This window comes from Myodes glareolus, chromosome 5 (assembly GCF_982192425.1).
Source record: "Myodes glareolus chromosome 5, mMyoGla1.1, whole genome shotgun sequence".
Classification (NCBI taxonomy): domain Eukaryota; kingdom Metazoa; phylum Chordata; class Mammalia; order Rodentia; family Cricetidae; genus Myodes; species Myodes glareolus.
In genome coordinates, this window is record NC_142030.1 from 21494108 (window position 1) to 21510116 (window position 16009).

Consider the following 16009-nt stretch of genomic DNA (forward strand, 5'->3'; position numbering starts at 1 on the left):
AGTTTTGAAATGGTGGCTTCCTGGGCTGTGATGTCAGTATGAACTTTGAATCTTTGGAGAGGTCCAGATATGGAGCATTTAAATGGGGTTTGTGAGCAGAGTGCTTCAACTTGCTTAATGGCAACATAGATCCACTATGTGCCTGAAAACTGGGGCTATGAGCATGGCTCACACTAAACACACTTCTGCCCTCCCCTGCCATGTTGGACTGGGTGGACCAAACAGAAAAACAGCTTTTGTCTTAGTAAGGATGCTTAGCATTTTAAGAAGTTCTCCTGGTCAAAAATAATTACAGATATACAATAAAGACAGACTCAGTTTTAAAAGACCTCTAAATGGTTCACAGTGTTGGATAAATGCACATAGGCTTGGGAGAGGGAAGACAAAGAGTATAAAGGATTATAAAAAGGAATAAGTGGTTTTTAAAAATAAAACAAAATCTTTAAAGAGACAGAGTACAAATAGTCATAGATAATAAAGTACAGAAAAATAAGATGGAATATACACAGAGAGTCTGGATCATGTATATTACTGTGTTTTTAAAAAAATTTTTGGCTCTGAAGGAGCTAAGTAAAAAGAGACATTTCATTGTGCAGACTGCTAAGATAAATTCACATAAAGTTATCTTGACTTCAAAATTTGGGTCTAAAAATATGCTTTGGAAAAGAGGTTCTTCTTTTGTTTTCACAGAGGATAAGAACCTGCGGAATCCTCTAAGACTAATGTGCTTTGATGGACCAAGATCCTCTGAAAGGCTGCTGTAAACATCCCTCTAAAAAATTAGTTTGCCTCCACAAAATAACAAGAAACAGTTTGGAGAGAAATATGCCCAAATTCCCTAAATTATTGTTTATAAATGCTTGTTTAAATTTAAAGGGGGTTATGTTATAAGGATGGATACTTTGCATTGATACGGATCTTGGTTTATTGATACAAATTTAAGATCAGTTTTGTTATATATATATATATATATATATATATATATATATATATATATATATATTTCTGCTCTTGATTAAATTATGTTTGTGAAGTTCATTTAAAAATATAATATATAACTAAAATAGGTTAATAGATAATCATCTATAATAGTCCAGGCTGTAGTCTTGTTTGTTATATTTTCTAGATATTCAGAGATCTATTTAGGATAGATAGGTATTCTTCAAATCTTTCAGAGACCTTCAGAATATGGGATTTAAAATGTTTTAAGATCTTAGGACTTTTTATGACTATGAAGCACATCTTCTCCTAGCAGCACCAATCTACTTCAAGAGGATGATGGACACCAAAGAGGCTTCTTATGGCATTGGTTAGCCAATTGGGCAAGAAACTGCTTCTGCTTGAACTGCTTGATGGTATACTGTATGAACTGGACAATAAAGACCCACAGAGAAATGACTGCTGATCTTGCCTAAAAGTGAGACAGTCCTTTGGAATTCCTGCTTCATGAAATAGTCTGCCAGACATTCTGCAAGACACAGAAGAAAGTGACTAACAAACTGCCAATATAGACTGAATGAACTTTGAAATTTCCTACTTCATGGAAAAGTGTGCCAGATACTATGGGCCTGTAGGCTAAAGGTGGATGCCCCGATGGTACAGAAGAACTTTGGGTGACTGTCCAGGCAGCAAACTCTCTCTGTCAATTGTAGTAGTTTTGGAAGTTGCTTACAATGCACTTGCTGCTAACTTAGGTAATATTATATCCTTCTGGAGTCTTTGATGGAGTTGAAGAATAGATAGTTATAGTTATAGTTTTTCTTAGTTATGATAAAAGATAAAGTAGATATAAATATTGTAACTGTAATTTTTGCTTGATACCTGTTTTGTTATATGTAATTTTTCTGTGTTAAAGTTAAAATCTTCCTCTTTATTTAAACAGAAGAGGGGAGGTGATGTGGGATTGCCCTATGTATGCTATGAATAACATTGGTTAATAAACAAACTGTCTTGGGTCTTTGCAGAGCAGAATAGAGGTAGGTGGGGAAAACTAAACTGAATGCTTGGAAAAAGAAGGCAGAGGCAGAAGAAGCCATGTAGTCCCACCAGAGACAGACACTGGGACTTTACCTGGTTAGTCACAACCTTGTGGTGATACACAAACTAATGGATATGAGTTAATTTAAGATATGAGTTAGCTAGAAATACACTTAAGCTAATGGCTAAACAGTATTGCAGATAATATGGTTTCTGGGTGATTATTTTGGGTCTGAGCTACTATGTGGTCGGGAAATGAACTAGCAGCTTCCTACAAAACCATGAATCTTAGACAACTCACTTTGGATAAAGGAGGGGAAACCCCTATACTAATGGCATAAATGCATTGGTAACAAAACAGTTTGTACAGGGACTGCATCTGCTTAACAATGCACCTTCTTCAAACTTATGCAAACATAGTGATGGCTTAACTACAGCTTGCTATGCTCCCCTGCTTGTTAACTCTATGGGAGCAAGTACCATTAAGGGATTTATTGTGCTAGTATCCCCAGCCAACATACTTCCTGGCCAGAAAGTGGATCCTCAATAATATTTGTTTATTCAGTAAATGGGGAAACCATCCCCAGACATAGAATAACAGATAATTACTTTTTTGGTATGTTTATTCTGGGTTCACTGGTTTGTTAACAAAACATGTTTCAGATTATAAAATACGGGCTGTTCCTGTGAGTCAGTAATCAAAGACAAAAAGTTTTACTCTACTAATCGTGAAATTCCTAACGAGGCCCCTGGGGTAGAGCCTTGCACTAGTTCTCCTGTACCCAGGAACAATTCTCAAGGGACGTCTTTACAATATTGGATTTGATAGGCCTGTTTCTCAGGGTAAACCCCAGACATCACACTCAGATTTAGGGTTTCCAGAGCTGTCTACTCTGCTGAGAGACCTTTTGGGGCCAACAGAACCAAAGCTTTAGCCTGGAATTTGTCACTGCACTGTGAAAACCCTTCTGACCCTCCGAAAAAGCTGATCTGCTGACCTTGGGGTTTTTAACTTTTCCCACTCTGACTTCGTGGAACATCCATCCCAGGTCTTTCTGTTTTCAATTGCAGGCACCCCAGCTCCTAAGTAAATACCTATGATGTCCTATCCCAAGTCTTCAAAAAGTAAGTGCTTATTGGAACACCACAAAATAAAATAAAAAAGCATAAGAGAATTGATTTTTAGATTTTCTGGTTTTCTTCCATCTCCCTCTTTTTTTCTTCCTAACTATTTTAATGATATTGAAGTTTCAGACTTTCCCAACAACTTTCACAATGGCTGGTGGAGACCTAAAGTGTTATATAGTATCCTTGCGGGTTTTCTTTTAAATAATAGAACAATCTGTTGACCGTCAGGCAAAGACAGTAAATAAAACTGCCTTTGTAATCCCAGAGTTGTCATCTGCTACTCAGGGCCTGGGTGTCTTTGGAGGCAGCAATGTTGATAATTCAACATTGCTCTCACAGTCAGTGTCTCCTTCTTTCTAGCATAAACATCTTGCTTGAATATTGATTCTGCAGGATTTTTTTTCCCAATGGAAATACTTCACATGTATGGTCATATATGCCAGGGCCTCACTTTTCTTGCCAATTAGTAGATATGTGTGTCTGGCAAATGCTTTATCCCACCAGGCCTCAATTTTTCTATCAAAAAATTAAGAATGGTTTGGACACTTGCAGAGTAATTTTAAAGGTTTAAATCATGTACCCCGTCTTCATTGGATAACACATTTTAACTGAACGTTACTTACTATATGTGTTTCTAACTATTTCAGTGATATCTAGTTAATGTATAAAATTTGTAGTTCTAACAATTTTTACCATCCATAAGCTACTCTGATCCATTTTTTATGACAGTCCTGGCTCAGGGGGTTTGTTCAGTATCTTCTCAGAAAGATAATCTGGTCATCTAGTTGCTATGTCCAAAAAATTATGTTTCCTTGCCATGTGTGTGTGTGTGTGTGTGTGTGTGTGTGTGTGTGTGTGTGTGTGTGTAAGTGAATATATGATATATTGCCTCAGGGATTCTATACACACTTGGAGCAGAAGACAAAAAAGGGAACAACATTCTTCCCTGATCTCCTCCTTCTCACCAGGTATTAATATCTGTGTTACAAGTGTACATCAAGTCCTCTTCAGAGAACATCCAAACCAACCCCTAAGAAAATAAACAAATCCCTATGTCTAATACCACTCTCCTAAAGAGAATGCACTCACTTTCTGGCATCAGCATTCCATCTGTCAGTCCCTCACCTGAGACAGAATTTTTTTGTTCTGGTATTGATTTTTTTTTCAGTAGCAGAGGATTTGGAACTAAAGGTCAGAGTATCCAGGTTTCAGACTTAGTTCTGCCATATCTGTGATATTGGAAATTTATTTTGTCCTTTTTGGAACTATTTCATCACATGTCTACCATGTAGCTACTTGTGAGGAAGAAAGGGAGATCTGGTAGGCAAAAGTCTTTAAACATTTCTCCTATCATTTTTTTTAATGGAGCAGCTTACCAAACATAGACTGAAGACCGAAAACCAACTCTAGATCCATCTGTGTGTCCCTTTTGAATTTTAAGTGGTAAGCCAGCATTTACATCATCTGTCTGTCTTTCTCTATATTATCCCTTTGTGGCTCTTCTCTCAGGCAACCTTCCAATTTCTCCACTTAATGAGTGCTGTAGACCTTACTGCTTCCTGACTATCTATGTATCTCCTTTTCTTTTGTTTGGCTGCTTCAGACACTCCTTACACCTGCAATGCTCCTAAAGGTAAGAATCATGTGCTCTATCTCTCACAGCCCCCAAGATCTGAAGTCTAGATTTTTACCTAACTACTGTGTCCTGACTCTGGGTACCCAAGGCAGAACTTTTAGGGACATCCAGCAGAAGGATGAGTTTCTTCCTGCAGAAAGGAAGTGCTCAAACACATTCTATCACGTACTGGTTCATTTAACAAGTATTTGTCAAGAGCCTAAAAAATGTCAAACCTTGGATTGGTTCTGTTCTTCTGACACTAAACTAACAGTGGGAGTGGGTGTATCTCTATCTCTTTTGCGTGGTCTTGGATCTCTCTTCTGCCTATTGGGTTACCGTGTCCATACTTGATAGGAGAGCTTTTGCCTTGATGTATCTTGTTTTGTGATGTTTGGCTGTTTTCTTTTAGAGGAACTGATCTTTCTGAAGAGGAAAGAGACAGGAAGTGGATCTGGGGAAGAGGGAAGGAAGGTGGGGGAGCGAACCTAGAAGTAAAGGGATGGTAAACTGTGGTCAGGATGTATTGTGTGAGAGAAGATTCTGTTCTCAATTTTAAAAACAGAAAAGTAAAAAAAAAAGTCAACAAATAATTGCAACCACATGTGACAAAATTAATCAAAGAATAAATATAATTTCATGAATAAATGATGAGAGGGATATACAAATAGAAAATAGAAGGAAAACCAACATTAAGGACATTTTTTAATCCCCACCTACAATGTTACATGTATTCATTATCATCCAACCTTCATCTTTCTTCCCTCTGTTATTGCTTCGCCCTGTGTCAGCATCACTTATTAATTACGCTAACATTACCGTAAGTACGGATGTTTGAAATGTAAATCCTCTCATTTTCATTGGATGCTCCTGGGACTTCGATGGTGTGCAGACATATTAGTATTAGTTGTTAATCCAACAAATTAGAAATAACAAATTAAAAATAACCAACCTGGGATTTGAGTGACTTGTATTGACTCCACAGATCAATTTGGGACTAGGTGAAACAATGAGAGTACTGTACTAGAATTCATAAATAAAGCCACTTTTTTTTTTCAAACTTCTTTAAATGCTTCATTAAAGTTTTGGAATTTTCTCCATAAAGGTCTTTATTTATGAGTACTTGATATTTTTTAAAATGATGATAAATGATACATTTCCTGGATTTAATTTGGTATCAGTTTGCTGAATACAGAAATGCAGGAAGTTGAACATAATAAGTTTTGTGCCAAAAACCTTGCTAAGGTCTCTTAATAATTCTGATAACTTGTCAGTACCATCTTTTGAATTTTCTGTAAATACAATCTGGGGAAAAAAGGCCAGTTTTATTTCTCCTTTCTCAATCTTAGAATCTTTAATTTCTTTTTCTTACCTTTCTGGGATAGCTAGAATATTTAATACAATGTTGAAGAGAAGTAGATAAAGCCATCATATTTATCTTGTTCTTAATCATGAAGGAAGCCCTTCAATACCTTGGCATGAAGTGTGATGTTGACTGTAGGATTGCTGGCTGCTTTTATCAGTTGAGAGAAAATATTTTATTCTCAGCTTTCTACAGGTCCTTCTCAAGTGCAAATATTGAAAAAAATTAAAACCTGTATTAGTAGCAATTCAAAATATCATATGACTTTTCCATCTTTAAACTCTTCTACAATGAAACATATAATTGGACTCTTAATTTTAAACAATTCTCCTTTCAAAAGCAAATCTTTGTCATTTAACCATTTTATATACTGGTAGATTTAATTTGTTAATGCCTCACACAAGAATTTGCCTATATTTCTGAGGCAGATTGATTTAAAAGTGTTGTCTATGATAATATAACATTGTAACTTTATTAATATTGATATTTTGAATTAAGTTTCTTATATTTTTCACTGATTGGAAAATATATTTTCGACTTATTTTTGAGATTAAAATATAAGTATGTCATTTCTCTCTTCTCATTCCTGCTTCCAAGTATTGTCATATGCCCCTCCCCTTTTGTTTAAAATCCATGGCCTTTAAACCTCATTAACTGATTTTGCTTGCATACATATTCCTAAATATAACCTTCTCAGTCTACACAATGTTAGTTTTACATGTGTTTTCAGGGCTGACAATTTGACACCAATTTACAAGCTCTTCTCTGAAGATGACTCTCTCTCTCAGCATTCCTCCCATGTCTATGTCTCTTCGTGTATGGTTGAAGTCTTGTGCCCCACTGTCATCTGTTTTGATATATCCATTGTTTTCATGTTTATTTATATCATATTTGGACAGTCAAGTTGATGAGACTTTATGGGTGTAGCTTCTGACATTACTAAGGGCCCAAATTTCATCCCAAAATCTCTAATCTTACTTTGTCCTCCCTCCCGTCCCCTGCTTTGGCGATGTTCAATGAGCTTTGGGTATAAGAGCACATTGTAGATGTATCCATAGGTGCTGGGTACAATCCTGGATTTTGTTTGGATATGGATTTCCTACCTGAGAATTGATGCTACCTTTTGTGAATATTAATTACTCACAATTAATTATTATAATTAATTAATTATATTAATTAATTATTCAAACAGCTCCTCAAAGATGTAATCACAGATCTGATCTAGGCAATTCTTCAAATGAGGTTTCTCCTTCAGGTGGCTCTGTTAATTTGAGAATTAAGTTTGGCCAAGACTCATGACTTTTTAGAGATTTTGTTTACTTGTTTTTTATTGGTTTTTTGAGAAGTTCACACAGTATATTTTGATCATTTTCAACCCTCCCCAAATGTTCCCAGATATACCCCTTCCCTAACCACCCAAATTTCTATCCTTTTTAAGCCCAACAAATCCAATTTGCTTTTCTCATATATTCTTAGATTTTTGACCTTCTACTTATGTAAGGTCAACTTACCAGGGACAAAATTAAGTCTTAAAGAAAACTGACTCTTCTTTTTCAAGAAACTATCAAGCTTCTTTGTTTGGGGTAGGATTTCAATATATACCTCCCTTCTTTGTGTTGAGATTTTGTCTGAGCTTGCACAAGGATTGTGCATATAACAATTGCTCTGACTTCTTACGTGTACCTGTTGTATCTGGTATTTGTGTTTATTAACCATTTCTAGCTCTTACAGACTTTCTGTGCTTTCTGCTGCAATGATCCCTGGGCCTTAGGAGGAGAGGTGATTGATATAATGAACATTTTGTGAGCTTATTCTAAACCTCAGCTAGATGTAAACATCTGTGTGAATCACCATCTTCTTCCAATAGACACATCCTTGATGAGGGTTGAGATAAGCATTCATCGATGAGTGGAAGGAAAAATCATTAAGAGTCAGTTTATATATGATATATATAAACCATATATATATGGTTTAGAACCTGACTAACCACAGGTTTTTGGTTCAAGAATTGTACCAGGTATGAAGTTTCTCAATTATTGGTGACTAATTTATTTCTAGGAATGTAATCATTTCATTTAACTAAAAATATGTTAAAATAAAATTGTGAAGCTAGTTTTTCTCTTTTTAGCCTGAATCTTCTCTAATTATGTTCCTTTATTATTTGTCAAGAAAATTTATTATGTATTCTCTTATTTTCTTGATCAGTTTCACACTAGCGTCCTATATTCAAACTTATAAATATTTACCTTTATTTGACTTATCAATTCATTTATTTTATATTATTATCATCCAATTCATATTATTTTCTTTCTATTTTTGTTCTACTTTTTATAACTTTATGAGATTGATGTTTTGCTGCTTATCATTGCTTCTTTCTAAAATAGACATCTTAAAATTTTCTCTAATAATCATCTATGAATAACACATGTGTTTTGGTATACTATTATTTTATTACCATTTGGTTCTAAAATAGTTCCTGATTATCACCATGATCCTTGTAATCATGGGTTACAAAGACAAATGTTGACTTTTTTTTAATAAACTATTTTTTTAAATTTTCTAGGTTGATTACATTCTACTAAGAATGTGATTATCTTTTTAAGGATAACTAATTTTAAGAAATTTTCAATATAAATTTTATGAACTATAGGCAATTGTTTTCTTAATTTTTAAAAAGAGACAAGATGTACTTGTACAAAATTCTTTTAATCAGGCTCTTAAGTAAAATAAATTAAAATTTATCTTTAGTTTTAGTCCAACAACCCGGTCAATCATTTCTGAAGGAATGAGTTGGTTGTTTTTTTGTTTATTTTGTTTTTGTTTTCAAGGCTGGTCTCCAACTCAGAGATTTGCCTGCCTCTGACTCCCAAGTGCGGGAATTAAAGGTATGCACCAACACTGCCCAGCCTTGCTTTGTTTGTTTGGTTTTTAATTTCATTTGTGTGCGTGCTGTTCTATGTGCAAGTGCACATGTGTGCACATGTGTGCACATGTGTGCCTGAGTAGAGGCCAAATGCTCCAGATCCACTTTGATTTCATTATTTTTTTTTTAATTTTTTTTAACAGATAGTCTTCCATTGGCCTGGAACTAACTAATCTGACTGCCAAGGATCCATCTCTCCAGTGACTGGATTACAAGCATATGGCCCCGTCAGAGAGGCTTCCTTGGAGTAAAGATGGAAATGAGTGTGAGACCCACAGGCAAACATTATGCAGAGACAGAGAGTCTAAATTGGAGGTTTCCTTCAGGTCTTAGCCTTTGGAGGCCTGGATACTCCACGACAGAGGGGGTAAAAGATTACAGAGGTCAGAGTGAATGGAGGCCACCAGGAGAACATGGCCCAGCAAATCAACTAAGCAGGGCTTATATGGCACACAGAAACTGAAGAGGCAAGCAGGAGACCTGCATGGGTCTGCAACAAGTCCTCTGTATAAGAGTTATTATTGTTGCTTTGGTGTTTTGTGGTGCTCCTAACAGTGGAGCACATCTATCTCTCACTCTTTTGCCTGCTACTGGGACGTTTTTCCTCCTGTTGGGTTGTCTTGTTTAGTCATGCTATGATGGCTTTTGGCTTACTGTGTTGTATCTTGTTCTGTCCTGTTTAGCTACATCGCTTAGAGGCCTGTACTTTTCTGAACAAGAAACAGAAGAGAGCAGATCTAGGGAGACAAGGGGTTATGGGGAGCTGGTAGAAGTAGAGGGAAAGTAAACTGCGGACAAGAGGGATTTATGAAAGAAGAATATATTTTCAAAAAAAGCAAAATATATTTTTTAAAAACACAGGTCATTATTCCTGGCTTATATTTATGTTTTTTAAAATGTAAGTTCTAGGAATTGGACTTGGGGTGTCTTTCTTGGGAGTTGAGGAATCTATGGATTGAACTTCCTTACAGCTCCATCCATTCAGTTTTGAACTCACTCTGCTGTACAGAATCTTTCCTCTGCAGGGTACTCAGGGTCATTCCTGGCACAAAGACTTAGTGATGACCTTCTCTTTATCTTTCAGATCTGAGTTCCTCAATGAAGAGAGCCAACTTCACAGGGGTAAGAGAGTTTGTTTTCCAAGGTTTCTCTGATTTCCAACAATATCAACTCACACTCTTTGCTGTCTTCTTTGTCCTGTACATCCTGACTCTGACTGGCAATGTCATCATTGTGACTATTATCCGTATTGACCACCACCTTCACACCCCCATGTATTTCTTCTTAAGTGTTCTCTCCACTTCAGAGACCTTCTATTCTCTGGTCATCATCCCACGAATGCTTGGTAGCCTTGTGGGTCTAAGCCAAACAATTTCCCTGGAGTGCTGTGGGATGCAGCTCTATTTTTTCCTTGGATTTGGAATCACCAACTGTCTCCTGCTAGCAGTCATGGGTTATGATCGTTATGTGGCCATCTGCAACCCACTCCGTTATAGCATCATCATGAATTGTAGGGTGTGTGCCATTCTGGCATCTTCAGTCTGTGCCACGGGGTTCCTTCTCTCACTAGTTCAGGCTCTGTCCATTTTTAGGCTTCCCTTCTGCAACTCACTGATTGAGCATTTCTTCTGTGATATCCGACCTGTTCTGAATCTGGCATGTACAGTGCCAGTCATCAATGACATCTTGACATTAGTTATTACCCTCCTGGTAATCACAGTACCTGCCACCTTCATATTCGTCTCCTATGTCCTCATTATTTCCACCATTCTCAAGATCTCCTCAGCTGGTGGCTGGAAAAAACCTTTTGCCACCTGCAGCTCCCACCTCACTGTAGTTGTGATCCATTATGGCTGTGCTTCCATTGTCTACTTCAAGCCCAAGTCAGAGAACACCAGGGACCAGGACCAGCTGATCTCAGTGACTTACACTGTTATAACGCCTCTACTAAATCCTGTTGTGTATAGCCTGAGAAACAAAGAAGTCCAGGATGCTCTACGGAGAGTGATGGGGAGAAAATCCTTATCATAGTTGTTAATTTATGTCCAAATAGTTTCATCTTTTTCAAACTGAACACGATAGGTAAAATTATAAAGCCGTGGTCTCATGTGATTTGAAGTCTCATACGTCATAGCCGAGGCCAGGGCCAAGACCAAAGAAGGGCTGGGAGCCAGCCTTTAATAATTTTGTTTCATTTCCTCAACCTCTTTGTTAACATAATAAAAAACACAGGTCACTTGCAAGACCTGTGCACCGACAGCCATTGGCCCTACTCCAGAAGATAATTACAAGGTCAAAGTATGATCTTATGTTCATTTCAAGCTTAAATTTAAAGGAGCCAATCTATTTCTCATTGAATTATAAACCACACATTAAACATTACTCAATGGAATTTTCTCTTAATATAAATTAGATGCTTCACCAAGTGGTGAGTAGGAAGTAAATGCACAGACATCTAACTGCCTTGTGTTCTAATAATATAAGCAAGGCAAAACTAAAGAGATCTTTTAAGCAATGGATTTGGAATCAAGGAAAACTTCCCAGACAAACTATCTTCATAGAACTCCAAAGGAACTGTAGGTCTCCTATCTGCCACAGGTGGAACTCCTAATGAAGGGGAATGTTCTGGACAAGGAAGGGAGCATTCAATGTAAAAACTTTTTAATTGGCAGAAGATAGCCGTGAGAGTCTGGTCATATCTGAATGCAAGTGACTTGGGCTATTCTTTGTTTCTTACTGAAGAGAAGCCAGATGGAGGAGAGGGGTTTCTGGGGCTAATAATAAAAGCATTCTTCACAAAAAAATATTTTAAGTCACAGAAAGGAAGAAGTAGATTCTAGAGGAAGAAGATTGCTGAGAATTCTGTGAAATTGGTGAATCAGGAAAGGTGAGGAAGAAATCTTCTGAGGATTTCCTGAGAGTTGAGTCAGTGTGTAAGATAACGTGGTGAGGAGGGCTAAGAGGAGCAGAAGGAATTTAGAAAATGTCCTTCTAATCGAATGTCCTTGTAAGCCAAGTTACACGCCAAGGAAAGATGTTAGGTGAGAATTTCAGCCAGGAAAACTCCTTTGTGAAATAAATCAGATGATACCATTACCACCCAATAACTGAGATATGTAAATAGTAAGGAATTCTGACATGAAGATTAACTGAGTTAGAAATGAAATAATAACAATTCACTCATCCTTACTTCAAAAAATGAAAAAGAAAAGAACAGTGAAGGTAAGTTTTAAATTTAATTTCAGAGAAAAAATAAGTGATGAATAAAATTTAGTAATTGGAAGGCATAATTATTGAGCAACTCAAACTATTTTATTACACTGAGAAATTAACTTCAATATCCACAAAGAATACATGAGTACACATTATTTTCTTTGTTAAATGCTGTCAAAGTACAGACATAGCAAATAACATATACAAAGCTGTTGTGCATGCGATATACTATGTATGTAGGTAAATAAATCTAAAAAGGTTCCAACCTTCCATCTGTATTGTCATTCAGAACTCCCAATACTCCTGATGGAGGAAAAAAATTACCTAGTTTTTATGTAAATCTAGTCAGTCAATGATGAGTAATCCAGTTTGAGTAATGAAAGATATTTGAGGTTCTGCTCGTTGCTTTCTTTCTGCTTATTCTCACAAGGTCCTGTAGTAAATCTAGTTCTCAGAAACTTTTCCTACCCTGAAGGAAAAGGAGCCTCATCCTACTCATTTCTACTCTTGCTTGTAGGATTTCAGGAAGATATGTGACTGACAGTCAACCTTGGTGTCGTGCATTGAGAGGACTTTGGTGTTTCTGTGTGCTTTCTCAGTGTGCTTCCGGCACTTCATGTCTTTCTTGTTACCAGTCAGAGGTCGCTCTATGTCCACCATCCCTCCGTCACCTTTGTATAGTCTTCAACTGTTCAGCTGTGTTTGTGGTTCTGTGATGTAGTGAACTAGAGTCAACTTGGCATCCCCAAACCATCCATCTAACACCTCACTTCCATACCCTCCCTGCCAGGATTCAAGTCTTTCAGAGAGACTGCTCTGGAAAGTGAGGAACATTCACACTTCCCTGTTTCAATGACTTCTTTCTGTCTTTGATGAAGTCATCACAGTTTAGCTGAGGGCAGGGATGAGAGTCTGCTCCCCCAGTATCCCACTAACTGCAAGGCTGTCTTCTTTAAAGGTTGTATATCTTCAAGTTATTCAAACTCTGAATTTGTTTCAGTCCCACAGTTAACATTATGTTTCACACATAGAATATATTAGTGCTCACATTTTGATATTCAAAATCATTCTCTCTAAAGTAAAAAAGGCTTTCTATTCTAGAAGAGTTTGTTAAACTTAAAACCTCTTTCAGTTTCAATACAAATGTTTCAGTTATGAGTTCTTAAAAGTCTTTTAAAAGGCAGTAGACTTGCCCTCTGGATTCTTCTGGCCTTTCCCCAGTGTAAGGATCGTCACCTAGAACAATGTGGAATAATGATAACAATTTGAAAAGAGAAGCATTAGGTTGTCACTCACAAAATTTCTATCCAGAGGTTTTTTGGTTTGTTTGTTTTTTGTTTTTATATTTGTTTTTGTTTTGAAATTCAGAAATCATTTCTTTTTCACTCAGAACCTTCAAGGAAAAAAAAAAACTCCCTGTCGTAAGCTCACTGCCCTCAAACAGAAAATCCCACTGTAAAAGCCTAACTTTCCAGTAGGATAGTTCTCCTTCAGAATGGAGTCTGAGGTTCCCTTCCTGGAGGTTAGTCCTGTCTGCCAGCTACATCTCCATCCAATATGTAGGATGAGGTTTTCCATCTTCCTAGTGGGAAAGATGGCCTTTTCCTGTGTCTGCACAGTTCTAGCTCCACAGAATGGTCAATACAATCATTGGGTTGACAGAGATTTATTTTCCTGCTTAAAAAAAAGTAGAAGCAGTAAGAAAACTACTTAAAATACAGGGTCTCTAATCAGTGGGTTCCCCAAAACAAACAACTAAAGCTACAAGTGTGAGGAGGGAAGCTATAAGGACCAAGTGCGTGATGGGGATAGGATGGAGAAGGTGGGGGATTAGGGTGATGACAGTATACCTTTTACATATTTGAGGTTGTCTCAGGGAAGAAAAGCAGTCTGTCTATCCGTGGTCACATTCCAGAGACAGTATCTTCAAATTATTTCCCAAGCATCGTCTAAGTACATGTAGGGACTGATATGTTTTCGTGACATTTGAAAAGATGACTGTCTTTTCAGAATTGTTGGTTAGATCTACACATTAGGACAGGCCTCATTTTCCTGAAGAAGGGCGTTAGTCTAGAAATACCTAGTATAAAATGAACATGATGGTCACCTGCCCTGATTCCCTGCTCTTGTCTGAAGTGGCAAGTTAATCAGACAGTGGGCAGTTTTATTCCTTTCCTGCTACCATTTCAATATCCTCTTTTAACCTTGAAAATGTATATAATTGTCTAAGCACTTTTTTATTTTCTCTTTATTTAACAAATATATCTTGACTACAGTTACCCCCATCTCTACTCCTCCCAGCTCCTACCCAGTCTCCCTCACATCTGGTTCTCTTCCCTTTCTGTTTCTTATTAGGAAAGAACAAGCTACTAAGAGACAATTCAACAGAATCATAAAAAATATAATAAAATTTAAAAAAAATCTTTGACATCAAGTTGAACAAAGCAAACCAATAGAAGGAAACATGCCCAGAGTGGTCACATGAATCAGAGACTGACTCATTAACACTTTCAGGGCTCACAGAAATACTAAAGTGAAAGCTGTAATATATATGCAGAGGGCCTGGGATAGACCCATTCATGCCCTATGGTTGTTGTTTCAGTCTCTGTGAGTTCATAGGAGCTTTGCTCAGTTGGTTTAGAGGACCTCAGTTGATTTAGAGGGACTGCTGTCCCTCCAGATTTACAGTCTTTCTGCCTCTTCTCTGGGGTTGTCTGAGCCCTGCGAGTGATGGGGACTTCCCATTTAGCGCTGTGTGTTTCAGGCTCTTACTTTTTACATAATGGCCATGTTAAACTCAGTCTTATTACAGTTGATTTCCTCAGTGATGATAACTCCTATTTGCCTTTAAATATTGAAATTTCTTAAGAGTCAACATGTTTTCATGATAACATTTTCAGTGATAAACTATTCTTTATCCCACTTCAAACTGAAACAACTTATATTCTAGGAATCTTGATATAGCCATAAAATTTCAATTCTAGAACATTTTTGTAGTCATTTAATTAGTCAACAGCATTTTAAAATTTCAGTCATACATTTTCATTCTTCTTTGGGTTTTTTTGATTGTTATTTATATCATTTCATACAAATTTTAAAAGCAACATGTTCAACTTATTCTTCTCAGAACACAAAGCACGCAGGCAAACTAAATTCTGATGGCAATTTATTGAAAGTCCATTGCATTGACAAATAAGGTTATAAAAGTTTATTTAATAATTTTGATTCTCACTTATCATTAAAAATTATTATCCCTGTTAAAAAAAGGTCCCAATTGAACCAGAAATTTTCACATTTCTTTACATTGTTTTGTGTTCATTTTGCACTGTGATCTCTGCAGCTTCCTGTGTTAATTTTATGTAAGGCATACAGCGTAGATGAAGAATATTTTTTCTTCACAGATGTTCAGTTGCTTTGGGCCAATTGTTGTTAAGATTTTTTGTGGGACTGAGTTTGCACCTCTGTGGAATGTCAATCGAGCAGTTATGTGTGAATCAACTTCTGAGTTGTCTGTATTGCTGCTGTGACCTGGGGTCCAGTTTCTACCAGTTCCTCTCTGTGTGAACTAAACAGGAATTCTTCTCACTTTTCTGTTCCTTCTCCAAACGCTCTGCTTAGCCCCAAACCTGTGTTTTATTTTTATCCATATTTTGTAATAAGTTTTTCTATGTCTACAAAAGTCTCACCAAGATGGGAATTCCATCAAATGCACAAATCAGTCTGATATATGGTCTCTCTGCCTCAGTAATCTCAGTAATGTTTTGAGTTTTCAGATTGTAAGACAATATTT

At 36.8% G+C, this 16009-nt stretch overlaps 1 protein-coding gene across 1 annotated transcript; it reads left to right on the top strand.

The window, feature by feature from the left end:
- The first annotated feature begins 10104 nt into the window (after nt 1-10104).
- LOC125409708 (olfactory receptor 10J1-like) lies at nt 10105-11037 on the top strand. The gene has a single exon (XM_048448855.3). It carries the CDS (start codon nt 10105-10107, stop codon nt 11035-11037), a length of 933 nt encoding a protein of 310 aa, XP_048304812.3.
- The last annotated feature ends 4972 nt before the right edge of the window (nt 11038-16009 follow it).